The 25694-nt window shown below is 37.9% G+C and overlaps 1 protein-coding gene and 1 long non-coding RNA gene across 5 annotated transcripts; one reads left to right on the top strand and one right to left on the bottom strand.

Moving 5' to 3' along the window:
* Nucleotides 1-154: 154 nt before the first annotated feature.
* On the bottom strand, nt 155-25563 carry RBL2 (RB transcriptional corepressor like 2). Of its 4 annotated transcripts, none has more exons than XM_067302588.1 (22): nt 25369-25563; nt 23774-23904; nt 22331-22531; nt 19671-19735; nt 15310-15438; nt 14326-14486; nt 14156-14220; nt 13172-13358; nt 11109-11275; nt 10332-10441; nt 9888-9991; nt 9443-9580; nt 8744-8908; nt 8045-8156; nt 7190-7462; nt 6470-6744; nt 5693-5869; nt 5480-5551; nt 4961-5078; nt 3603-3805; nt 2982-3146; nt 155-2165 (listed from the first exon to the last, which is right to left on the bottom strand). In XM_067302588.1, exons 1-22 carry the CDS (start codon nt 25561-25563, stop codon nt 1995-1997), a joined length of 3384 nt encoding a protein of 1127 aa, XP_067158689.1. In that variant the 3' UTR covers nt 155-1994. The 4 variants fall into 4 exon arrangements, with proteins under 4 accessions (XP_067158689.1, XP_067158690.1, XP_067158691.1 ...); XM_067302589.1 differs by having other exon boundaries at nt 2982-3149; nt 25369-25510; XM_067302590.1 differs by lacking the exon at nt 5693-5869 and having other exon boundaries at nt 2982-3149; nt 25369-25510.
* Nucleotides 2163-8878, top strand: LOC106483201 (uncharacterized). The gene is made up of 4 exons (XR_001292325.2): nt 2163-2612; nt 4997-5120; nt 6195-6326; nt 8800-8878. It is a non-coding gene; the product is annotated as an uncharacterized lncRNA (long non-coding RNA).
* Nucleotides 25564-25694: the final 131 nt, after the last annotated feature.

The raw sequence follows: 25694 nt of genomic DNA, 5'->3' as shown, positions 1-25694 counted from the left end.
CAAGTATTTAATGTCCCTTGTAGCCCTCAGCTAATTCCTCTGATGAACATTTTGATATTCTCTTTTTGCATCAACTGTTCAAACCTAGTGTTTGAGAGCTACCAGCTATTTTCAGCTTTGCACATGGGAAGCTTTTCTTCATACAGCAACATAATTGTGAGTTTATAAATTCTTTATTGAAAAATACACTTGCAATATATTCATACAAAGTAAGGTAAATGGTATAGAGTAACAAGAATTGCCTGACAGTTCCATAAATATCTTTACAGAAACATCTACAGAATTGGTCAACTTCAGCCTTTTTGTTATGCAGGTAAGAATGAAAGATGCTTTTAATTTACCTTAATTGAATATAAGTGGAATTAAGTCCTAAGTCTTCCCATTATTCTGAGGAGCAGGAATGATTGAAAACATGGAGATTTTGACTTTTGCCTCCTTATGAAGCTTCTATAATCTTGCGTACTACATTTTCCATTAATGACAACACTATCCTCAGTTATGTCATTGAAAAGGAGTAAATTGGTATAGTGCATCAGTTATTAAGAAAACATTAAACATACTAAGAAGTTTGGTATTTTGGAACTATTTTAATTGAAAATAATTAGTAAGTAAGTCTAACATAGGCACAACTTACTTTCTTATGCTGTTAGTAGGGGAGAGATTTCTCCCAGGCAGCCTGATTAGTCCATTAAAAAAAAAAAAGCCCCCAAACCCTACCCTTAAAAAAAAAAAAAAAAAAAAAAAAGCCACCCCCCCTAAGTATACATTTTAAGAGACTGATGCCACCTTCCTTCTGAAAAGTGAGTGGCCAATTCCTGACACTGTCTCTCTCTCTAAAAACAAACAAACAAAAAAAAAAACAAAAAAACCCCTGAAGTAACATTACAGGCATATAAAATTCCTGGAAAAAAGTGAACATCCCTAGCTTCCTGCATTCATTACTGCATACACATTAAGTTTAAAATGAACTTTTAATGCCATTTGCTGAAGAGGGGAGCTATGGGATGTCAATTTGAAAATAAATACAAAAGTCAAATTGCTTCAATAAAGAAAAACATCTGAAGTCTCAGCCTTTGAAAAAAATATTCACATTTAGAAAGTGCCATTGCAAATATACAGCAAAACTAACCTGCCTTAAAAATGATGCTTCACAGCCCTATCAAAAGTGCCACCTTTTGAACATGAGTTCACTTTAAAACATTGCACAGCTAAAAACAATGCATAAACAAATTATCTACTTTTTATACAACAAGGTGCCCAAATATTAAAGCAAAAGAACCTGATGGTTTTCAGGGGCACAAAACATCCTGAATTTGGAAGTAATCCATTTAGATAACTTCCTTCAGGGCTTAAAAAAATTATTCCCATCTTCCCTTTCCTGTGAGAAGTCCAGGCAGATCAACTGGACTTAGAATACTACTTGTAAGTCATTATTTTCATAGAGGTCTTTAATGTAAAAAACCAAGATACCCCTGAATATGATCATGGTGCAGTGCTCCCAGATTTGATGTACGTATAACTTTTTAGTCCAAAGATGAAAATGGTAATGCACTGAGAAAACCAGTGTAAGCAGACTGGTTATAGCAAACTGATTTAAATACCTGTTGCAAGGTAGAAAGCTTGCAAGGTAGAAAGCTTGCAAGGACGTGTTCTCCAAGCAATGGAAATAATAAACATGTATGAACTGCTTTCTCAAGCCTAGACCTGAAGATGGATCACTTGCCTTATGATTTGCTTAACCATAGGGCTGAGTCTGAGTCAGAGTTTGAAGTGGATCATCACTGTCCTGGTCCTAGTGGGGGACTCGTCCTGCCCCTTTCCAAGAAGTACAAAGGCTCGGTGTAGTCCGACAGGAGACCTGTCGCACAGGGGCAGGCGCGAGGCGGCCGCCTGGCTGAAGCCTCTGGCGAAGGCTCTGTGAATGCGTGTGGTCTGCTCAGCAGCCTGGCCCAGTGCAGCTGCGGCGAGGGAATACCGGTGCTGCGACACTGAACTCAGTGAGACCCTCTGTCGTTTGCTACATCTTGTAGTCGTCTCAACAGAGCAGTGTGGTTTTCCTGACAGATTCGCTTAGCTGGTGCTTCGGTACCATCCTCTAAGAGAATGCCTCTCTTCTTTGTTGGAGTTTCTCCTGTTCTAATCATGCTGTTAATTTCCTTTAGCCTCTGGGGAAGAAGAAAAAAAAAAAAGTCAGTGGAATTGGTTCATCATTGTGAATACCAAAATATAAAATGAACAGTCAACAGATGCAGTTTGGTCTAGGCCCTCCTCTGACTTGTATATCCCTGTGCTTGTCAAGATGCTTCAAATGCTTGATTTCTAGAGATTTGTTCTATACAAAGTGCTTCTGGTGACAGATTAACCCTTTTAACCACTGTACTGATCCTTCCATTACTGTATTCTAGAGTCTTACTCAAGCAAGCCTGTTATTTCGGTGCTCTGTCAGTCCACATGTACAGCTGAAATGCCTTCTATCCATACTTAAGTCATGTTATCTTACTAACATCATAGATTCAACTGCTATCTTAAATGAAGATGCTTCTTGGGGAAGATTTCTGCTTCATTGTCTGTGACCAGAGAGCACAGGAGTTGCACTGTTTCCTCTTCACTTCGTAAGTCTTTTCAATTTAAGAGCCACTTGTTTCCAAATAACTAAATTCTCAATGGAAACCTGACATACTTTCCCCCACCCCACAACTAAGTAGCTACAAGCACATGATAGTGCTTAATATTCTGACAGTCAGGTGCTCAGGTCTTCATGGGTCCTAGTACAAAGTGCAACTTTTAAAAGCATACAAGTAAGCCAAACTCCTAATTGCTTTACACCTTCATAGATACAAACTGACAAACTGAAGATCTTTAGGTGAGGAAGGACATCTTAATGTAAATGAAAAGGTGTGTTGCACAACTGTATCTAATTTCACTACCAAAAAAGTAAAGGTAGAATTAAGGATTTATTTAAAAAAAAAAAAAAGTCTTACCTTAGATGGGCTGCTGCTGAAATAATAGAATATTTTCTCTCGAGGAGAGAGAGCAGACTCATTTTTGTGTGGCGAGATGTACACTGGGTGATTCTGGGACAGCTGTATTCTGCGAGGGGAGCCAATTCTTACAAATGGGTAGGGAGAGAGCGGAGGAGAATCCGTCTGCTCAAGAGAACAGGAACATCAATAGTTGGTATCTTATCACAGGTGTTACAAAAGCCTTACTGAAGTAAGTCAGCCATCTTAAATAAGCCTTAGCTTTTTCCACTATCATCATACCTGTGTGTATTTAGAAAAAAATGCAATTTTTTTCCATGGGTTTTGGGCCATATTAGTGTTGGTGGTTTTTTTTTTTTTTTTTTTTTAAACCGTATCTGAGGCCTGTGGAAGATATTGCTCAGTGTTGCATATTTCAGGCAGGAGGAAAAAGCAAAAGGGCATCAAAAGTGCTTAATGTTTTGGCAGCAAAGTATGTCCTTGAACTGAAGTTCTTGTCATCAAAAGAAACAAACAACCCTTGAATTTGCTTTTCTTTAAATGAGGTTTGCAATAGTATTTTACTGCCTATAGGAAAAAAAATGGATCCATCTACTAATAAAAAGCACAGTGTTAACTTACTGCATTTGAAGTATACTTCAGGGCAAATTCTTTGATCTGCTCAATATAGATGTTGTTATAGAACTGTATAAGGTCCCCTCGCTCTTCCTCCTCAGTGTCACTGTTGGCGCCTGTCAGTCGGGTTGGCGTAGGGGGAGCGCTGTTTGGGTGTGGTACAGGCAAGGTGCTGCTGGACCGCATTACTGGACTGGAGTCTCTGCTAGCTGAAAAGATAAGAGCCATCTCTCCTTTATTCAGCCAAAATTATTTAATGTATTTCAATCCCAGACAATTAACTGCATTTAAAAACTGCCTTCCAGTTCTTTAAATAGCAGTATTGCAGCCATGAATCTGGTGTTGATATCCTTGATGCTAATTCTGTCCCCTTAGCATCTTTCCTTACAAAGTAGCAGTATGTTATTAAAGACTAACTCCTGAGTATTATGTACAGAAACACATTTGATTTCTAAGTTCTTAATGGATAAATTGCAAGTGTTTTTTTGTGTATGAGCTGACTGATTTTCATCACAGTATTGAGATATTAAGCACAGCTAGAACTGTTTTGCAGGCATTTGCGTTACACTTCTAATAATAGCAGCTCTGTCTTGTTCCAACCAGCGCAATTTCAAATAAGGAATAGCATAGTATGTTTTCAGTTAGTGGTAGAAATGTTTGGCTCACTAGTACTTCCTGCTGTTTCAATGTGCTTAAAGGGAAGTTGCAAAATATTCTTTTTGATTTTCTTCCACCTCTGTGTAACAGGAAACAGTAATACCTATGGTTTATAGCATCGTCTATTAAACATCTTAAATGGGTGGTAAATAGAGAGCATCACTTGTTTGCTTTCCTTTGCAAAAGTTCATTGAAGGAAAATGTGTTAGTTCAAATATCAAGAATCTCTCCCAGACTTCAGAGACAGCTGATATGCTAAAATGACGCTGTGGGTTTGTTCTTACCTCTGCAGCCAGCCAGCCAGCTACTGCTTTTCAACTAAAATGTTAAAAGAAACTGCTGCAGCTCTGTGATTGTTATAAGTAAATGAGTAACCGAGCACGGGCTAGCACTGATTTTCTTCATTTGGTAATGACATCAGCTACAGCATGATGCACATAAATTGGTGCAAGAGCTTATCTGCAATAAAATACACAGAGTGCCTCAAGGGTCAGGCCAGCAGTCATGGTAAACTCTTAATATCACTGCTTTGACAGCTTTCAGTTACATAAGCTCATCTTAAGCTTGAGTTAGTAACTCTTAAATGGTGTCAGTACAGTCTTGTGTTGAAGTTTCCCAAAGAAGGAACTGGGAGGGGGCAGAGGGAACAAAATCCGCTCTTTCTTCATATAAACTTTTTTGGAAGTGAGATTACAACCATCGCTTACTTCTTTCTTTGCTTCTCTCTTTACTTCTGTCTGTAGGCGAGTTCTGCTGGCTACTGCTATCACTGCTGCCAGAGCAGCGTCGTCGTCTCCTGCCTTTTATCAGGACGCTCCGATACACCTGCAGGGAAGCAGAGGAGCTCAATAAAGGAAGCGTGATTAGGTGCGCAACTACATAGTCAAGAAACAACAGTGTACATGGCTTTTTTTAGAAAATTTTGTGTTACCAGATTGTCTCCACAGGGAAAATACAGCCTTGTAATTAAGAGCAGTATTTTACAATTGGCACTGTTTCTGTAGGTTGTAAGTGGAGATATTTTCTGTTTTAGGTACAGTATAGAATCAAAAGCTTTCACTAGTGAAGGGTTTTAGAAATGATTGCTATCTTTTGAAGAGAATGGCTAACAGGATGGATTTATTTAATATTAAAACTCACTTTAAAAATCTATCATCATTCCTAAAGTAGAACTAAGAGATTTAATAAACCAGAAACCACACCACTTTACTATTAATTGTACTTACATGACTCTTGGCTTGTGGTTGTGTCCTGTAGCAGCGCATAATGTTCTGAAATGATCTATCTTCCTTTGTAACCTATAAGCAGACAAACAGAAGAGGCTCATAGCTAGCATGGGTATGTAATTGGGTGGGTGGTTTTTGTTTTGTTTGTGTTTTTTGAGGAATTGTAGTCCTTGGAATATTAAATCTAAAATATATTTTTCTTCTTCATCTTACCTTAGCCATTACATAGATGGCACACATTAGCAGCTGATCCAAGTGTCTGTCCATCATGATCTCAGGGCAGTGAACCAGGGAAAATTCAAAACATGTCCAGATCTTTTTCCGCAGCTCATCAGATATATCAAGTTTGACACAGAGATCGCGCAGACGAACGCTAGCTAAATGATACACCTGTTGAAATGGACGCTATACTTAAGGCCACATCAATACTACTATTTTTTTTTTAATGCAAGCTAGCAGAGTAGTTCAGACTTAGATGCTGTAGAACTTTTGCAAGTGATAAGCCAAAAGGAGAATAAGATAATGTTTGTTTTGTTTGTTTGTTTACAAGACTAAGACATCCCCATCGCAGGTATTGATGCTAATGAAGTACTTGTTTGATGCTTAAAGTCTTAAGTATCCTAAGCACAGGAAGCTAGCCTACAGAAACCACCATATTAAATAATATAAAAACTTGTTCATGAATGTCTCAAAGGTGAATTTTTTTCTTTTAAAGAGCCTTGAGGAAACTGACACCTTGAAGCAGCTGTGGCCAAATACATTATCTACTTCACAACTTGATGCCTGTGGCATTTATCTACTCCATAGATAATAAGATGCTGCCTGCATAAAGAAAACTACTCTTCAGGTGTGTGTCTGAGTAGACAAGATGTATATATTAACTTTAAAACTGAATTTTCACTTATAAGTAGGTAAGTAAGTATTTTAAAATTAAGGTGAAGACATATTGAAATATAAACTAAATGAAGCACAAATTAGACTGGAAAGTACCTTTCTAAAGAAGAGTGACAGTGAACCCATCTTCCGGGGCTTAATGGTGGTGGTAGTGGCAAATTGCTGGTTTTGTCTTTGCTCTCCAGAAGAGATCTGCTGAACTGTTACTTGGCCTGGTAACTGCAAAGTTGCCCCAGTCATCTGAGTGTTCAGGGTACCAGCAAGAGTCTGGGCACTAAGAGGCTGAATGGAACCAGACACAGCTTGAGGCTGGGTGCCTACGTTTACCTGAACTGGGAAGAAAGTAATTCCTCCATTTTCATTGGCAATACCTGTAATTTAAGAGGGGGGGGGGGGGGGGAAGTCAAACAAAAGAATTTCTGATTTCTTAAAAACAAACAAACAAACAAACTTGCTCTTATTAGCAAGATTAGCTCATCATTTTGCTGAAACAATTTCATATATATACACTTTGGACTTTTCATTGTAAGTAGACAAGAAGATAACTGATAAGGACAAAGGTCTTCAGTACTAATCCAACTTTTTTCCCCAGCCAGTTCAGGAAAGCAAGCTTGCTAAATAAGTAAATAAGTTCTATATAGAGTCATTGGCAGTCTGAAGGTCTGTGCTATCCATGTTCTGTCTCTAAATTCTGCTTATCTATTCAAAAATTCTTCCTAACAGAGGAAACCTTAAACATGGGTTCCCCCCTGTTGCTGGTTACTAATACTCTGATGGGAACCAGTATGAACAATTCCCCAACAGCTTGTCTCTTACCTTGTACTGGTATCGTAACGGTCTGCCCGTTATTGGCTGTTACAGTGGCAGTTGCCACTGTAACCAGGGTCTGGCCAGGCACTGGGGTTACGGACACTGCTTCAGGATTCATGTTCTGCACAGGCACAGTGTTGACCACGGGCTGCTGGGAAACTCTCACTGGAGTTCCGCTCTCAGAGCTATTATCGCTATCAACAAAGAGTCTTCTCCGTGTGGGATTGGCTGTCGGAGAACTGTATCTGTCATACAGAGTAGTGGGAGAGGATGAAAGGCCTGAGGATTAAAGAAAGAGGATATTTAGCTGTGTTGCATAATCCCATATTATACAAATACATTAAAGAAAGCTAAAGAGAACCAAAATGTCATCCAAAGCTCTTCAGAAGTGTCCTTAAAAATTTATGTCCATGTTTGTCATTTATAGATTACTTTTAAAGATGATGTATTCTTAATAATGCTATGTTTATTCTTCTAACCTAATGATGTAGTATGTTTTATTTTCCCAGAGAAATTTTAAGCGATGTCACATAATTAAATATATAATGAAGCTTCCAGTCTGGTATGACTAGAAAGCAAACTGTCTAGAGGCTACTGGAGAGGTTTTCTTAATGTATACACTGTTATACAGAAACTCCTGAAAACATCCTCTCAGAACAGCAATTTAATCGCATTGAAATAATAAACATATCTGTCTTTGATGACTGACTTAACTATATGAGTTGCAATAGAAATACCATTTACAAGTAATTTTGCAGCTAAAGGTACATTGAGAATAGAGCACCCTTCTTGCTGTACACCATTTAGACTTAAAGCCATCGTCTAAGAAGAATGAATAGATGGTATGCTTAAAGATCTCACCTTTTCCTAGTCCACCAGTTTCAGCACGAACCTCGTTTATTCGTCTTGGTGTTATTGGAGAACCTACAACACTGTTCCCAGCAGATCTTTCAAAATAGTGAGGTGGCATTACCTAAGATATTTATGTTGACATTAGAGTGGCTGTATCACAGACTGACTAACTACATAACAAACATGATCACACTTCTGCTCTACAAATTTTGACCAGCAAAACTGTAGAGAAGAAGATAAAAACAATGAAGGGTACTGAAAATTTTACTTTAAGCATAACCTAGAAGCCTTGTAGTGAGTGTGCTACTCCAGAATATACAGTACTGTAATCAAATGCACACTTCTTCCAGCTCAGTAATTTTTAAGATTTCAAAGGACTGTTCCAAGCCCCCCAGCTTGTCTACTTTATTCATGATTCTGCTATACTGTGTAAATAGTGGGTAAGAATCATCTCATTTGTGGACTTTACATTTTGAATGTCTCTCTGGAGCCAACAGTCCATGGACAGACTAGACTCCTTGTCTAGTCCACAGACAGAAAAAAAACACACTGCATTTTCAATTTCTCTGCACTGATGAGCTTATACCGAGAAACTGAAATTTGGACATGTAAAGCCTCTCCTTCATGGTGTAATGTCCACTCTCTAAGAGCCTATCTGACACAGGAAAACTATGTGAAATGTTATGTAATATTAAAAAAAGTGCTCACCTCTTCACAGCTAGGAACTTTGTTTTCATTATCTTTGATTCTATCCCACAATATAGATTCCTGTTTCCATGCCATGCTTTCCAAGATCTGTTCTTCAATATGGTTAAGGTGTTTTACTATTTCCCGACAAAGGCCATCTTCTGCTCTAATAAAAACCTCAATTACCTGTAAAGTGAGTAATTATGAAGTCCATATCATACTGAATAAATAGTGAATGTTCAACAGCGTATGCTTATTTCATATTTCTTGGGGAAAGAGATCTAATCCTTATTTTTCAAGGAAGAAAAGACTTGTAGGGGTGTTAGGCTGCATCACTATGAATCAATAGGCTGTTGTTTTTCAGTCTAATTGGAAGACAGCTATTTATATCTTTGTTAATAAACAATGAAAAGTGTCAAGGACTGTTGCGAAAAGCAGTGAACTGCTTATGATAAAATGGTATTGTATTAGTTTCTCTATAGGTTACTTGGATATTGCTCTTGTGTTAAACTTAGTAACAGTATTTTGTTTTTCAAACGCCCAAGAAACACCCCAGAATAACAAAGGCTTGGAAAATACCACTTTTTTTAAATACAAGAAGTGGTGGATATGATAATGAAGTGTTACTGTTTAAGCTAACATCTAGTTAAAGAGATTACTTTATATAGGTCAACAGAGTTCTTACGACCTGATCAACATTTCTGGCAGTCAAACACTTACCTTATAAAAATGGTAAACGGGAATGTCAAATATTTCAGTGATGAATGGGAAGTTTCCAGGTGGCTTATATGTAAAGGTAATTATCTCAAGGCAACATGCCAGCAGAGATCTATGAAACACATCTTGCTCCAGTATTGCCTGCAAGAAAAAAAAGAATTGCAAGTTGTAATGCTTGAATCTGCACATTGTAACTATTAAACAGTAAACCGATTTCTATGCTGAATCCACAGCAAGATTATCAAGCTAAAAAAAATAAAAAATCTTGACTATCCTTGCATGTGCAAACACAATGATTTCTTTTACACTTTTTCTTCCATTCTGCTGTAGCTACAGGCTAGTTTTCAGAGTTTTACCCTCATTTTAAAATAGCTGTTTGTAGTGCTCTACAACTGATTTTCCAGCTCCAACTTTAAAATTGAGTTATGATTTGATTAGATTTTCTTACAGATAAGTCGGTGTCTCCCAATCTCCTCCTCTCTTGCTCAATGACTGACTCCAATACCTTGTAGTACAGCACCTCAGCACGACGAAAATGCTTACTGGCAACATCTGCAGGCATTTTAAATAGAAACAGCTTTGTGAAATGCAATAAAAAATTACATATTTCATCTTAAGCTATAGCGCTTTAGTACTGAATTAACTTGTTTGGATTTCTGTGCTGTTGTAGCTACAATCCTCCAATGCCTTTAACATAAACTTGATTATGAAATTCTGTGTAGGGCTGAACTTTCCCATGTCTTCAAAATACCAGGAAAAGTAACAGAAAGGACTCTTGTGCTAAAGCACCGCCTATAAATTAAAACTTTAAGTTAGTTAGTTACTTACAAAAGATCAAGTGTTTAAAGGCACTTTCATTCTTATTTATTTGTGCAAGTAAAATGCTTCCCACCTTTGGAGAAATTACTGAATTCTCCTTCAGACTGCACGCACTGGCAGTACACTTCATACATTTCTTTTACTCTGTTTGCAATAGATTGAGAAGGATCCCTGGAACATGCCCTGGAAAAATAATGAAACATTTTCAAAGTACTATTCCTACTGTGACAAAAATGTCAATAATTATTTTTATAGTATGGTTAAAGTATGAAACCGTAACTTGGACTTCAGCAACACAAACACACCCATATATGCCTAACTTCATATGTACTGTAAAAAGCCAACAGCATATTATTATTGTATATATTTTAGTAATATGTACATTTTCTTTTCATGATCAGGGATTCATATTTAAACAGCATTTTCCATATGATTAAAAAAATTTTCTTTTAAAATATGCTGTACCTGAGGCAAGAGTTTAACTACTTGGAAAACAGAAACAATCATCTCCTACATTGTGGAATGATTTTGATTTGCTAAGTAATAAAAAGGAAGAAGTCTGGAAAAATTTCTGTTAACGTTTTGCTATTGGAGAAGTTCAGAACTGTTCAGTTTAAAATGTTGTATCATTTTAGAGACATTGATTTCTTAAGGACAAAGATGTATAAAACTGGAGAACTGAGTCTTCTGGAATTTAAAATCTGTCTCTGGCTTCTGTTTTACTCCAGGACTAGATGCTTTCAATGCTCATTTACATTTTACATTACACTGTTTAGCAGTAACATTCGTTATTAAAACTATTTTAAAAAACCCATAATTATTTGGTTAGCCGAACATCAAACTTACTTACCTGAGTATTTGCTCCAAATTTTCACTGGGGGCATTTCTCAGTCCGGCCAGCATTGTATGAAGACGGCTCAAGCTATATGTTGCTATGGAAACAGGGGTCACATATGGGTTGCTCTCTTTGATATACTTGCGGCCAGTAAGTGGGGTTGTAATCCTAAGTGATTTTGACTAAAAAAGACAAAAATTAAGTGTATAACTGTACATTATAATAACATTCAGATACACTTCATAACCTTGAGGTATCGGTCTGCAGGACGCTTGCTTACCCAGCGTTACACTATGTGCCTGTTAAGAAAGACACCGGGAATCACACCCGCCAAATCAGTTCCTGCCTTAGCTAATAGCCAGCCGTGAGAGAGCTCTCTGTGTCGCTTAGATGTTTCTATCAAATACTAAGGAATGTTACTGTATAACAGCGAGGAAGTGACTTCGCACTGAAATGCGGGTACTGGGAGTGAAGTATGAAACAACTAAGCCAATTAAAAAAATCCAGCAGTCCCGTCCTGTCCACTGAGTGAGTACTGAAGGCAGCTGTAGCAGATAGGAAGCCTGTACTGAGCCAGGGGTTCCTTTCGGCAAGTCAGAGTTTGACAAAAAACAGTCCTCCTGAACGAAACTGAAACAGTCAATTAGCACTTTGAGTCATTTGCTTCAGACCAAGCCATCACATCAAAACAATTTAATATCAAGGAAGTTCCTTCAATGCACAGCCTTGCTTCTGAGAAAAACAATGCATCTTCCAATTATCTAACCATACAATTACTAACCAAGGGATGTCTTCCTTATTTTAATGAATATATTATGCTTTGCACTCCTTTCATCATGAAGTCTACCTCCCAATACTCCTCCTCTTCCATCTTCTCTCCACAACCCTAAGTGCGTTTTATTCCTGTCTCCGCACCCTCACCAGGAAAGAGAGGTGCCCCAGCCCCGCCGTGGACTCTCCTGCGCATGCAACAGCAAAAGCATCGCAGCTGCAAGCTGCTCTCTTACAGACCAGCCTGTTTCACCACTACAGAAACAACTGCAAGAGGCTAACAGCGACGCACCCACCCCTTGGGCTGGCAAAACTTAGTGGCTAACTATTGTCTTTAAATAGCTCAGAAGCAAGACATTATCTAGCTATATTAATTTTGCAGATACACTTATTTTGATCTTTTCCTTCATTCAAGAACACTGAAAACCATTAACCAGCTCTCAGGCTGGAACACAATCAAATAACTATTTCAATGATATAGACTGTTTTGCCCTTTTGCTCTCTTTAATCTAATTGTGCTAATACAGCTTATATCTTTTTTTATTTGCCTGTCTCATATCTTTCCTCCTTCTAAGTATTTTTTCCATGTTCAGCAACATTTGAATGATCCATAATCACAGGTATATATGTCTGTTAAAAGTCAGTGCCTGTTTTTAAAACACTACTCACCCAAAGGCCCTGAGATTTTTAAGGATCTGACTTCATCATTCTGAAACATATAGTGTTCATTTCTTTATCCTTACAGAAAAGGATATTCTATGCTCTTTTATTAATCATGTATAATGACATATCTTTGCATGATGCTTTATAGGCAAGCAAGGAGAAAACCATTCCCTAATGATTTAACTAACACAATAAACAGATTATTAACACCTGAAGTATACTTGTTAGAAGGAAAAGAAACAAAAATAATGCAGAGAAAGTGCTAGGCAATCTGGCACATGCTAAACAGGAAAAACCCTGCACATGGGACAGAGAGGCGAGGGATAGGAAATTTGGGCAGACAAGTCCAAAGGGACCAAAGAGTCCAAGGGTCCAGAGGTCCAACAAGTATTCTGAACCTCAGGACAATTCTGAACCTACCAAGCAACCATGGAGGATTGCCCATTCTGTTGAGTTTAAAAATCAAAGTAAACAATATATCTAAATCAATTGCCAAATTTAACTCTATTATGCTGTGTACACTCCTAGATCATCTTAAACAATATAGATGATAGCTTTTTAGCAGCTGCTCTCTTCATCAGACACAGACTAATTCAACTCACCCCTACTACAAACAGACAGCAACACGGACGTCTCATACTCACCCTGTCAAAATGCTGCTGCAAATTATGCTTCACTTGTACTCTTTCAGCTGTTTCTATTCCTGAAGTTGTATTTAAGCACCTTGTGAGAGTTCCAATTTCTTCATCTGCATCCTCCCCAAGAAATATCCGCTCATCGAGATTTCCTACTGACAAAACATACTCCTCATAGGCCTTGTTGATGGCTTTGCTACAATAGAAAGGAAAAAATAAATACAAATAAACCCTTTATTTAGACATTTAATAATTTAACTGCTTACTGAATGAACACTCTTTTTGCCTGTTGGAAGTCTACTTCAAATTTTATTTTAACCCTGACTTAAGTATTGGAGGCTCCTTTAAAAACTGTAGTATCATAAACATGACAGTGGCAAGAACATTATTTTTCCAGTATATCTGGTGAGTGGCCATTTAGTATAGCCACAGGAGGAGCATAATACAATTCTACTGATAACTCTTACGCATCTGGAAACACCTTGAAACTTAGGCAGCATCACATTACCATAAAATATGCTTAGCATCCTTAGTAACCTTCAAGAGAAAACAGTAAATCCCACTCATAGCATCTCTAGATTTATAAAGAAATAACCCACCAAGGCTGTTTTCTCCCTCCTACTTCCCACCCACTTAATGTGGCCCCCTACACCTTTTTCCTTCTAACACTTTTCAGTTGTATATGAAAAAATCAAAGAAACATAGAAACATAAGAATAAAAGCAGACATCTATTAATTCCTTCTTGAAGAATCATGCCTCTTTCAAATATGCCTCAGGCCACTGCACCCTGAAGAAAAGGAACTGAAATACATTTAAATATGCTATGTATATAGTATATATAGTGTGTGTATATATATATAAAATATAGTTATATGTACATTATATATATAAGTTACTTAATATTAGTGTTAAGATACAGATTGTGTAATTGCTTTTGTGTTATGAATCAAAGGGATATTAATGGAAACCAAACCACGAATGAAGTGACTTACAAGCTATCTGCAAAGTTCCCAGGATCCAGAAATCCAGTCAGATTTTCTTCTTTTCCTTTTAAAAGCTGTAAGACAGGTTAGGACAAACAGTGGGCAGTTTGGTTCTTTAAAAGGTCTGGAAGATAATGATTGAGGAGAACGTTTTCTACACCACAAATTTATTGACCAACCTTTTTGTCAAAAAGTTTCCGAATATACGGCTTCCAAAAATGTTCCTTTATGCCCTTTGCTTCTAAAACTAATCCATAATGTAACGAACACAATTTTTCAATGATGCAGGGGGGATCAGAGGATACTTTATAATCCTTACTATGAAAGTCTTCAGGTAGACCTACAATTAAGAAATAACATATTATCTAATTTTATAAGTCCCTATGCTATCTACTTACTAAATTTGTATTCTACACTGTATGGTGTAGGTAGGGTGAAATTAAAATAGTAAATTAATTAGTCCTCTTCAAAGAATTTTTAATTATACATACCCACACTATTTGATAATATTATCAAAACAGTATTTTCAGTGCTAGATTTTAAAAGTTTAGATATTTAATGATAAAACAGTATCAGTTCTAATACAAAACTAGTCAAATACTTGTGAACTAAAAAAATTAGTCAAATAAATTTGAAAAAATGGTTCCACTCCACATCCTAACCACTACAAAGTAAATGCAAACACCATACAGCACTGAAAATGAAGCGTAAGTCTGGAAAGCATACCTCAGGGATTCAGTGGAAACTTCTCACCATTTATTTGCTTCTGTGATTATCAAGTCAGCCTCATATTTGAACACTGGCTCTTTCCAAGCTGTTACCTCCCAGCAACTCTCCAATCTGACTGTGTCAATATACACTTTCTCAGTGACATTAACATACTGAAACTTTTACTTGAGAACTTCCTTCGATATAGTATTTCCTTTGTAGATTAATTTCTTGACTTATTATTTACAAAATTCAGTAGTCTGTTATTACTTATTATATTGGTAGAAACCTGACTGTAAGCAGGTTGTGAAATAATGATTCCAACATATTTCACCCTTTTCACAATCAAATAATATTATTCAATTTGTTCTCTACTATATACAATCATACTCATTTCAGTAGCCATAGACATTCTTGCAGTCTTTGGATACAGATAGTTCATTTTTTAAACATACCTTTAAAATTAGGATGCAAAAGTTCTTTACGGTTAGGACATTGGAGAGCATTTCCATACACTAGATCCAAAGCACATAACAAGAGATGGTAGGAATTGACTAAGTCATCACTGATCATAGGAAAATTACCTTAAATATTAGAAAAACATATGAGATTAATTAACATTAACATAAATTTAAAATCCTGTTAACAAAGAAACTGTTGAGATTTGTATTATAATCGATATTTGAGATGAAGTCTTTGAAACAGACTTTAGTAACTAAGACTGTAACTATCTGGTTAGAAATACAGTGAGTAAAATAGACACACTTTTAATAGATTAGTAATAGTAAAACAGAGTAATTATAATAGTAAAATGTTTCCAGAAACAGCAGTGATATTGTAGGAACTCAAATATTATGTTGTTTTGAAAACAAACCTTACCAAACACTGATAAACATGAAGTTGCAGACTCCCTGATTCACAATAACCTGATTAATCAGTGCATAAGGAATTGAAGCAATGTGAAATGTCCCACGCTAAGCTATCCCCAGGAAGAGAATTTTTTTACTGGAAATTTGACAACACAAGCTTTAATATCAGGCAACATTACTTCCTTCAGCAGAATCCTACTGCACCTTTCTGGAGCAGAATCTGGTTTTAAGGCACAGAGGGGGAACAGCAGGAGCCAAGTGGGGCTCTCCTTTTCCCGGTTTTGCATTGCTGTAAAGAGTCTTAAACAACATTTAGCTCCATCCTAGCAAAAGTTAGTTCAGATGTCAAATCAAAACCAAACCAAACCCCACCCCAGAACAAAACACCTGCCTCCCAAATCCTCCAGAAAGAATCCATATGCAACTTTAAGTCAGGAGATTTTTCTTTACCAACCTGCTTTCCATATAAAACTTATGTTTGGGCATGCTCATTACATGTAGTAACAAAATTAATTTTATTTCTCTTGTGCTTTACAAAAGAGTTAAAATGTATATCTCTGATCTGGCTTACAATGTAGCTTCATTTTATGTACTTCTAACATCATTTTTATTCATCATCTTCCTGTAGAAAAGAATTCTTGTAACCTCTTTAACCTATCTCACAAAGATTATATTCAGATTCATTACACTACTGAACTCATTTAGGCTTATGATATTCCTTTTGAGGAATGGCCAAAGCTAAATATAGTCTTATCAAATAAAATATAACATTAATTAATATTATAAATTGTATTTCTATTACTTTACATTTACAACGTGATTTTCTAGCACTTTTTCAATACTAGTAACTCTTCCTAGTCTTTTTATTGCAGGTAAGCTCCAAATCATTTAGCTGAGCATGCTATGAAAAACAGGGCAACTCACTTGAAGAGATCTATCATGCAGTAATAAACTCATTTAGAACACATCAAAATGTGTATGAGATTAAAGCATTTTTCTAAATTATGCAGTCTGTTATTCTTCTGTCAGAAACCTACCAGTGCTTTCAAATTTATATTCAGTTCTCTGATTCCATGTTTGTTAAAAAATGATCATTTCAATGCAGATAATTAGAACTATATAAAAAAAATGAAGCCTGCACAAAATTTAGATTAACTGTATACTTTCATCGGAGTGCTTTCCAAATCATTAAAGGTTCAGAACAAAGCAATCAACAAAGTCCTAAATATAATAGTGAAACATAAATCAACAAAATCATTAAAGAAATAACTTTCATAACATAGCTTCAACTTCATAAGCAAAAAAATTAGTATGGCAATAGTCACTGACAGTATCACAGTCAAAAATAAATTTAAGGCACCAATAGATTCTTACAAATTATTTGCTAAGTCAATGACATCTCAAACAACAGTTCAGTACTCCCTTTCACACCCGAGTATCAAATAATAAAAAATAGTATAGTTATCTCAATGCAGTAAAAGAGATCTTCTTTCATTTCCATTTAAAGAAATTAAAAAAAAAAAGAAGTCAGGTTAGTTTAAAGAGAAATTATCTTACAAATAGAATGCAACAACAGCAGTATCGCTAAGCCACGTCGCTGTCTTTGCGGCGTGCACAGAAGGTACGACCAAGACCCGGACTGTCGGCACTCGGGCCACTGAATGCAGTCACCTGCAGGCTTGCAGCCGCGTCGCAGAGACAAGCCCGAACTTGCCACTGATGTGCGGTTGCCATGATAGGGATTGCTGCCAACCCCCAAAACACAGGAAATAAAAGAAGAATATTTAATGGTCAACATTCAGTTTAAATTTTTGCACTGCCACTAGTCCCTTAATAGTTTTGCAGTTTATAATTAGTGCAAGTTTTCTTTTATTGGCTATGTTATCAGCATGCTCTGCTGGTCTACAAAGTCAATTCGTACGTTTGAAACTGCTTGCCAGTTAAAATAATCTGTAGTTACTCAAACATATTAACCAACAATTAGCAGTAGCATAAGGCTCTCATACGCCCATGTGCAGCTCATCCACTGTCCAATCTAGCCATAGAAGTTGGAGGCTACAGAAGGGAAAAGAAGAAGTTGTGATTTTTCAGGCTGATGCGCTTCCTCTCTCAGCTGCCTAACCGAGCTAAGGGAGGCCAGTCCCGGCCCACTGGAAAGAAGGCACAGTACTAACGCTCCGCTGGGCTCGGAGGAGCAGGAGGAGGGATTTCATACTGCCGGAGAGTGCTATTCGGGACTGCAAAGAAAAGATCCCGCTTGAGGTGAAAATCAGATTGTGTTTCAGGGATGCAAGCGGCATACAGGTTTAGTGTAGATTTCTCTTTCCTAATAAAGTGAAATTTGTACACTGTTTGGAAAAGGCAACTTCTACATAACAAAGTACTTGGCACTCATGCTATACTATACCCTTAAACCTTGTACAAAGAGATGATGGTGCGTGGCGATGGGGATAGTGCTAGTCCCTTTCCGAAAGGGAGAGAGAGCAGCTCGCAACCCTCTGCTATGTGGTACAGTGTAGGAAGGAAGGACAAGCTGTACTGGACAAGATTAGCACCAGATAACTCAGTATTGTCACAAACTACATTGTGCTCCGTGCTATCCTCCAGAGCAGTCATCTGCGAAAAACACATCACACTGCAGGAATCTTAACACTGATTTACTTTTAAACTTAAAAAATAAAAAATAAAACCCACACCATAAAACAAGCTTCCTTTTCTCTCTTCCTGGTAGAATTCAAAATATACATGAGCAAACAAACTATTAGTTTTTTTAACTAGAAGCTGTCTTATGAACAATATAAAAAGTCCCTTGAAATTATTAACAGACCTGAATCTATAAAGAAGTTCCTTCAGTTAGGAACATAAATCTTGTCTTTATTTTCCTCAGAACAGTATTGTAGCTATACAGAGTTCCCAGTGAACCTCACTCTCAAGCCTCACGTGAAAAAAGCCTCAGAGTTAAGCAGAAACTCCATAACACCCAGATTTGATATAGACAGAACCTTAGACTACATGTGACATGACTGAACAACTTAAACCTAAGATTTTGGGGAATTTCACTCTCACAAAAAAGGATTTACTCCTATTTACTTCTGGGGCTTTTTCTCTCATCAAGAAAAAAACATTGAAATCCTCTACTTTTTGTAGTAGATTCAAGATTGCTCTTACAATAAAGGTTATATATTGCAGTACGTGTACGCTCTCTTCATTGTGTTATGTCTTTGGAAGCATATTAACAAAGGATTTTCCCTTGTGTGTCCTAAAGAAGCCTCAATTTTCAAGGCAGTCATTTCTATGTTTACACCAATATGTCCAAAACACAAGAGAAAATCATCCTTGCAAAAAAAGGCGTGTGTTATTTAGTAACATATAGGATTATTCGATACAGTTACTGTGTGCTCACTTTTAAAAAGGAGAGGGGGACAAAAGGTTATAGAAAGAATTAGGATGTTATCTACGATACTAGAATGAAAGCATTCACACCTAGAGCTTCGAGATTAAATTTTACTACATTGCAAGAGAAAATCCATTAAATATTATCAGCATTGCTGGAAACTTAGGAGGAAGTTAAACTCCTCTTACTTCCTAGTGAACATACGTCTACACTTTAAATTCATCACAACTATATCTAAATGTGAAGTCATTGAGGTTATAAGACACTTAACCTCTTAGAAACACAGCATAAAAGCTTGACAACACTGGAACTTCATAAGGATATTTCACATAAAAGTTTCCAAACTAAGTGGACACATATCTTACCTTAAAAATATGGTAAAACACAGCTGGGGAAATTAAGACGGGTACATTCCTTCTGGGTTATTCTGAAAAGGTCCTTTCTCAAAGGCAATTCTGAATTCAGAAATACCTGTGCCTATCTAGTGTTTAAGGACTGATATAAGACTAGCAAGAACAGGTTTGCAGCATGTCATCCCTTTTAAACCTCTTACCTTTTGCATGAACAAACAGCACCCAACAAAACTGGAAAACTTCAGACACTGTGCATGGTTGTCGTCTTCAGGAGGGGAAATATAGCAAGAAAAAGACACACAATAACCTCAATGAATTAAGACTGATAGAAAATCATACAGCATTCAATCATTCTAAAAGAAAACTGAGCTTTACTATAGAGTAGCAAAAGTCTTCAACCCTCCCCCCAAAGGCTGACTGCAGATGAAAAGGAAAACCGCACAGCTGTGTAGTGAGGACACAAGAGGAAGCCTAGTCTCAGGTTGCATGCAATGATTTAAATGTCACCACAGCAGTCCAACATAGCAGATTCCATTTGAAATAGGCCAAGACTTCAGCAGCAAATCACTGTAAATTTGATGTTAAACATGGCCAGAACTGTTGTCTTTAAAGGCAAAATTGTGATCTCAGTCCCAAAGAATGGGTATATAGCAGACATAGCATTTTCTGTAGCTTTTAGCATTCAGATCTTTCATACAACAGATATTACATACAGTCAGTCCAAAGGTTTTAAGAGTGAGAGTGAAATGCCTTCTTCAAAAGCATTCTGGTCACTACAAGCAGGTCTACATATTTTTGGAGGAATGCATTATGCGGTGCGTTGATATTGTTAATACACTCAGTATGGAGAAGATTTTCAGAACTGTTTGTGCACAAGAGTGTCACCTACAAATTTATATACAATGCTTCTGTATAGAATTATATATACTATATGTAAATTTGAAATATATCAATTGTTTATCGTGCCTAAGTTCCTCTACTGATCTTTGAATAAAATGCTTCCAAATAAGATATAACCCATTCATGAGACCCCTTTTTAAATCAGAAGTTTTCCACCTATTGAGGACTTGTTATTTCTTAATACTGCCACATATACTACTCTGGACAGTTTTCCTAGACCTCCTTCCTAAGGCTTACTTTAAAATTTCTGGCTAAGAAGTTCAATTTGTGTTTTTGGTAATGGAAAAATCTTGACAAAGTAATCAGCTCATCCAAATGAAATTTTTTCTTAAATACCAGGAATCAGAAACCATGTTTAAGTATTCACTGTATGGAGTAAAAAACCAACCAAACAAACCCACCCCAAAACAAAGCCACAAACCCTCCCCTAGCACTGATTTTTGTATTTTCATTTGTTTTAACTCCACCTTTCCTTGTTCACTCATAATGTTATCACTGACAGTGGTATTTCATATGTCACAGTTCTTCCACAGGACATAAAAATATTAAAAGTGCAAAGAAGGTGGCATAGATATATGTTTTATCCAATGTTTCCACTATCCTTCTGTTTTTTAAATTGTAGTTGTCTAATTTAGTAAAATAGGCATGTGAACCTCAAAACCAAGCAACGTTTGCACACTGTAAACAGTCTTTATCAGTTTATTTCCATTTCTGGAAGTACTGCTGCTCTAAAGGCCTGTATTTAGTAAAACACATAACTCTTTCAAGGGAGAACGAACTAAGTCAATCAGCAGGGAATCCTATTAATGTAGAAATTCTTTCTTTCATTCAGGTCAAATTCATTCATGTTGAGGCCAAATTTTTCTTCATTTCTCCAGTAGTTTGGTCAGCCTTAACCTTTTATTTTCTTATTTGGTTACTCCCCAGTTATGCAGGGAATTTAAATATCAAAATTACTAATTTGTTTGTGAAATGTATATAAGTATCATCTTCTGATTTCGTCTTCAAAATCACTTTACACCCTAATATCCAAACTAACCAGCTAGCACTAGGGTTACTCTTCTAATCATCAAATTATATAGGCAGCATGTTATGATTTCAACATTATATGCAAATATTCATCTCAATACTTAATTCTATTCTTTCTACACTGCAATTCCAATTTACTTAACTTTTGCATTATCCCAACAAAACCATTTCGGCACAATCTTATCTTTAATTTTAGATTCAAATACATTTGGCTACAAATAACACTACGTTATGCTCACAAGAACATAAAGAAAACAAAACCACAAAATAAGAAGTCTGGAACTGTTGGAAAAAGCAAAAGAAAGTTGGAAAAAAATAGTAGTACTTCACAGTACTGAGGATGAAAGAAATAATGGATGGAAATAAAATCAATCTTTGCTAACTAGCATGAGGAGTCAAGACAAGCCATGCTAAACACCAACACAGATGAAATCTTGTTAAAATCAGCATAACCATAAAAGATGACTAGCACGTAATTTTCACAGCACTCAAAATACCACAAAAACAAAGAAACAAAGTTTCTACTGTAAAGAAAAAAATCCAGAAGAGGTGTCTCAATGAAGAAAACTGTGGGACTTACTAGGCAGTAAAGCAAGCTAGGTTATTCTGTGAGCTATTGATTGACAGATCATATAAGGATCAAGTTTTTCCAGCCTTTCCCTCCTTAGAAATACTAATATTTCTCTTGTCTACTACAGGCTTATTTTCATATTCCCCCCGCAAATCACAGAAACTTGACAGCTTGAATCCTGTGATATCTGACAAACTGAAAAAAGGTCCAAAAATTATTGGGAGCGAAGACAGACAGACCACCTCTGATATCGTAAGGAACTACTATGGAAATGCAGCTGAAAGTAAAGCAACTAAGCAACTTCATTGTATTTTAGTAATAGCAATACTCTAAAAGATACTGAAAATAACAGAAGAGTACCTTTGCTTTCTTCCTCTCTGTTGACGAGGTTGATCTTCTTGAGGATACCTGAAAATATCCTGGAAAATGGGCTCATACTTCTTAAAGATTACAGCAGAAACTGTAAAGTTTCTCTCCAGTCTCTCAGTTCGTTCTCTGAATTGGGAGGGTAGATTTGCCATGTCTTCCCATTTTTTCATCTTGTTAAAAAACTCAATCAAGCTGAAATATCAAACAGGTTGAAACTGAGAGTTAATTTTTGGAGAAAGATATTTTGTTGTAAATAAATAAAAATTTGAAGTGCAATTTCTACTTCCTGAACTATTGATAAAATGGCAGCATTGCAAACAAGCATGACAATAACTACAGTTTGAAGTACTCAGAGCCATCCAAACAAAGATGAGCCCAGACAACTCGAAAAACGTTTTGGTATCTCTAGATGATCATGTTAACTATATGTATATTTACAGCTCTTTATTAGCTTTTCCTCACACAGGTACAATTAGCTCCAGTATTCAGATTACTATAAAACCAAATTTCCCTCATTTTTCTGAATAACTAATCTACTTAAATAAAACAAACTCCAACCTTTTCAATGCTAAGAACACTCTAAAAAGGTATGGAAAAAATAAGCAAGTAAAACATTTTTACATGTGTTTCAGTAAATTTCATTTCATAAATTCAGCTTCCATTCATTTTCCTACTGTTTTTTCTAGAGCCGAATTCACATAACCTATTTACCCATATTCAACTCCCTGAATTTCTGATTTGAAAAAGCTTTTTTAAAGGAACTCTCTGTTTTGTTTAAATATGCCCAACAGTAAAAGAGAATGGGAGAGAAAGTGCATAACTAACATTCATTTCTTTGCCAATCCATTTAATTGTTACAAAACCACCATACTGCTGATATATACAGTCAATTATTTCATGAATTTTTTCTTCATTGCTTTATAAACGTTTGATAAAAATGTGTTTATCAGATTCTGATATCACTTTCTTTTCATAAAGCAAGAACGTATGAAAAGTGAAGTCCTCTTCCAAAAAAGGTGTGAATATCTGCACAGTCAATTAAAAAATGCTTTCTTATGTTAGTTTATTACACCTTGTTCTAAACAGAAAACACACACAGATGTTACATTTTGAACAGACAAGCTCATCCTTTGCACATTCTTCAAAACCAGACTATTCTTCACGGGCTGGTTTCTGCCTCCCTTTGAGGGTGGGAAGCCAATCTGTGAATTTAAAAAATCAGTGTTTTTGCAACGTGCTAATGCCCAAATGAAACTATCTCACGTCTGTTGCAATGAGCTATAGTACAAAGATTTTGACTGTATAAATTCTACATATAAAAGCAGGAAACAAGAATGATGTTTAGTCTTTCCTCTCAATTTCTATTTTTTTCAAGTTGATACACAATCATTAAGATTTTATAAATGTGTAAAAACCAGCAAAAAGAAAAGTTACCTTTGTTCTGAACAGCGCAAAATTCTGGTTAAGGATACATAATTCCCCTCAACTGTCCCTCTGCTCACAGTTGGAATTGCTTTTCTGCAAGCCACGTACAAGGCACACGCTAACCAATGCAGATCATTGCCCTGTGAAATAAAACATCAGGCATCTAAAAGACTTGATCGGAAAGAAAAACATACTCTTCAGCTATACATCCAAAACCAAGGAAAAGAATAAAACTAACTATGTTCTACACTAATGATGTTCAAGCAATGGCAAAGTCAATTCATTATTTCAAAGCTCTATCTAACTATATTGTTAGACAGAACTATCTAAGAATCCAGAACTACAAGAAAAACAGGTGCTAACGCTGAATTGTGTCAAAACAGAAACTTATCAACTGGAAGTTACATTCACAAGTTTCACACTGGAGCCACAGTTTAACAGTATACTTTCATGTCAGCGTTGCTCGTCTCCTATAATATCGTTTTGTGCTACCTTGGTGTTGCAATAGCGACAGCTCCCCGCTACCAAAACCTTCTTTTTCCCTGAACAGAACATGGGAACACGAAAACACAGTTTCCATTTTTCTGTTAACAACTACTCAATTTGATTCCTAAAGACAAAAATTAATTCCAACCACAACTATTCCTCTTTGATTAAATTGTTACATTTCAACAGGACGAGAATAACCAGAAAAGGGGCACAGAACCTGGCAAACGCTGCAGTTTCCTGGGCTAACTGGTATCGGGGGACAAACGTGCGGGCCCCTTCAGAGAGAATGCAAGTTTTCTCTCTGAGTTTCTTAGTATCTGAGGATTAAAAATAGTTGGGCAGCGGTGCTTTGCGGCCAGGGCGCTTCCTTCCTGAAGCGGAGGCGTGCAGCTCCAGGCACCACAGGGCAAACCGCCGCCAACGCGCCTGAAACCCCCTTCGTCTCCGCGCTAAGACAGACCTGCCTGGTGATGAAAAAGGAAGCCCTGAACTGCGTGAACAGCTCTAGATATCAGTCATTAATAACAGAGCTGCTAACGCTAACTGATGTGTTACTCGCACGAGGGTTATGTAACACCAGTACGCTTCTTCGTAAGCATTACTTTCATTTTTAAATACCACCCCGTTAAAAAAACAACAACAAAAAACCAACAACGCTTCCACGCAAGGCGGGTGCGCAGCGGCGCTTCAAGGCAGGCTGCTCGGAAGCCCCCGCGCCTCGGGCCGGGCAGGGGCTCCGCGCCGCGGTCACGCGCGGCCCGTGTCTCGCGGGCGCCCCGACGCCGCTGCACCGCCGCTGCGCAGTGCAGCGCTCCGCACGCGGGCCCGGGCGGCCGCGCCGGGCGACAACCCACAGCAGAAAGACGACGACAACGCGAGCGCTTTCGCTTTTAACGCGTTTTTATTATTATTATTTTTCAGCTGCTGCGCTGCGGGTTGCTGGGTTTTTAACCGCCGGGGGGGGGGGGGGGGAAGGAGGGCGGCGGGCCCTGCGGAGGCCGCGCGCGGCGCGGGAGCGGCCATTACGGCCGGGGGCCGCCCCCGCCGCTTAACCCCCTCCGGCCCGGCCCGGCCCGGCCCGGCCCGGCCCGCCGCGCCGCGCCGCCGCCCCTCACCTCCAGCGTGTAGTTGCGCTTCATGCTCTGGTAGCTGAGCCAGGCCTCGGAGCGGGCGCGCTCATCCATGTTGAGGCTGCTGCAGAGCTCCTCGTAGCGCTGCCGGGTGTCGCCCTCCTCGGCCGGCGGGGAGGCGGCGGCGGCGGGGGCGCCCCCGGCGCCCGCCTCGGCCTCGTCCTCCGCCTCGCCCGGCATCCCCCGCCCCGGCGCTAGGGGGCAGCGCCGCCCCGCCGCGCACTGCGCTTGCGCCGCCGCCCCGCGGGGTCGCGACGCGCGTTCGAATCCAAACACCCCGGCGCCGGGCTCCGCCCCCGCCCGCCGCCGCG

This window comes from Apteryx mantelli, chromosome 10, assembly GCF_036417845.1.
Source record: "Apteryx mantelli isolate bAptMan1 chromosome 10, bAptMan1.hap1, whole genome shotgun sequence".
Taxonomy (NCBI): domain Eukaryota; kingdom Metazoa; phylum Chordata; class Aves; order Apterygiformes; family Apterygidae; genus Apteryx; species Apteryx mantelli.
This window is presented reverse-complemented; position numbering and strand designations above follow the sequence as displayed.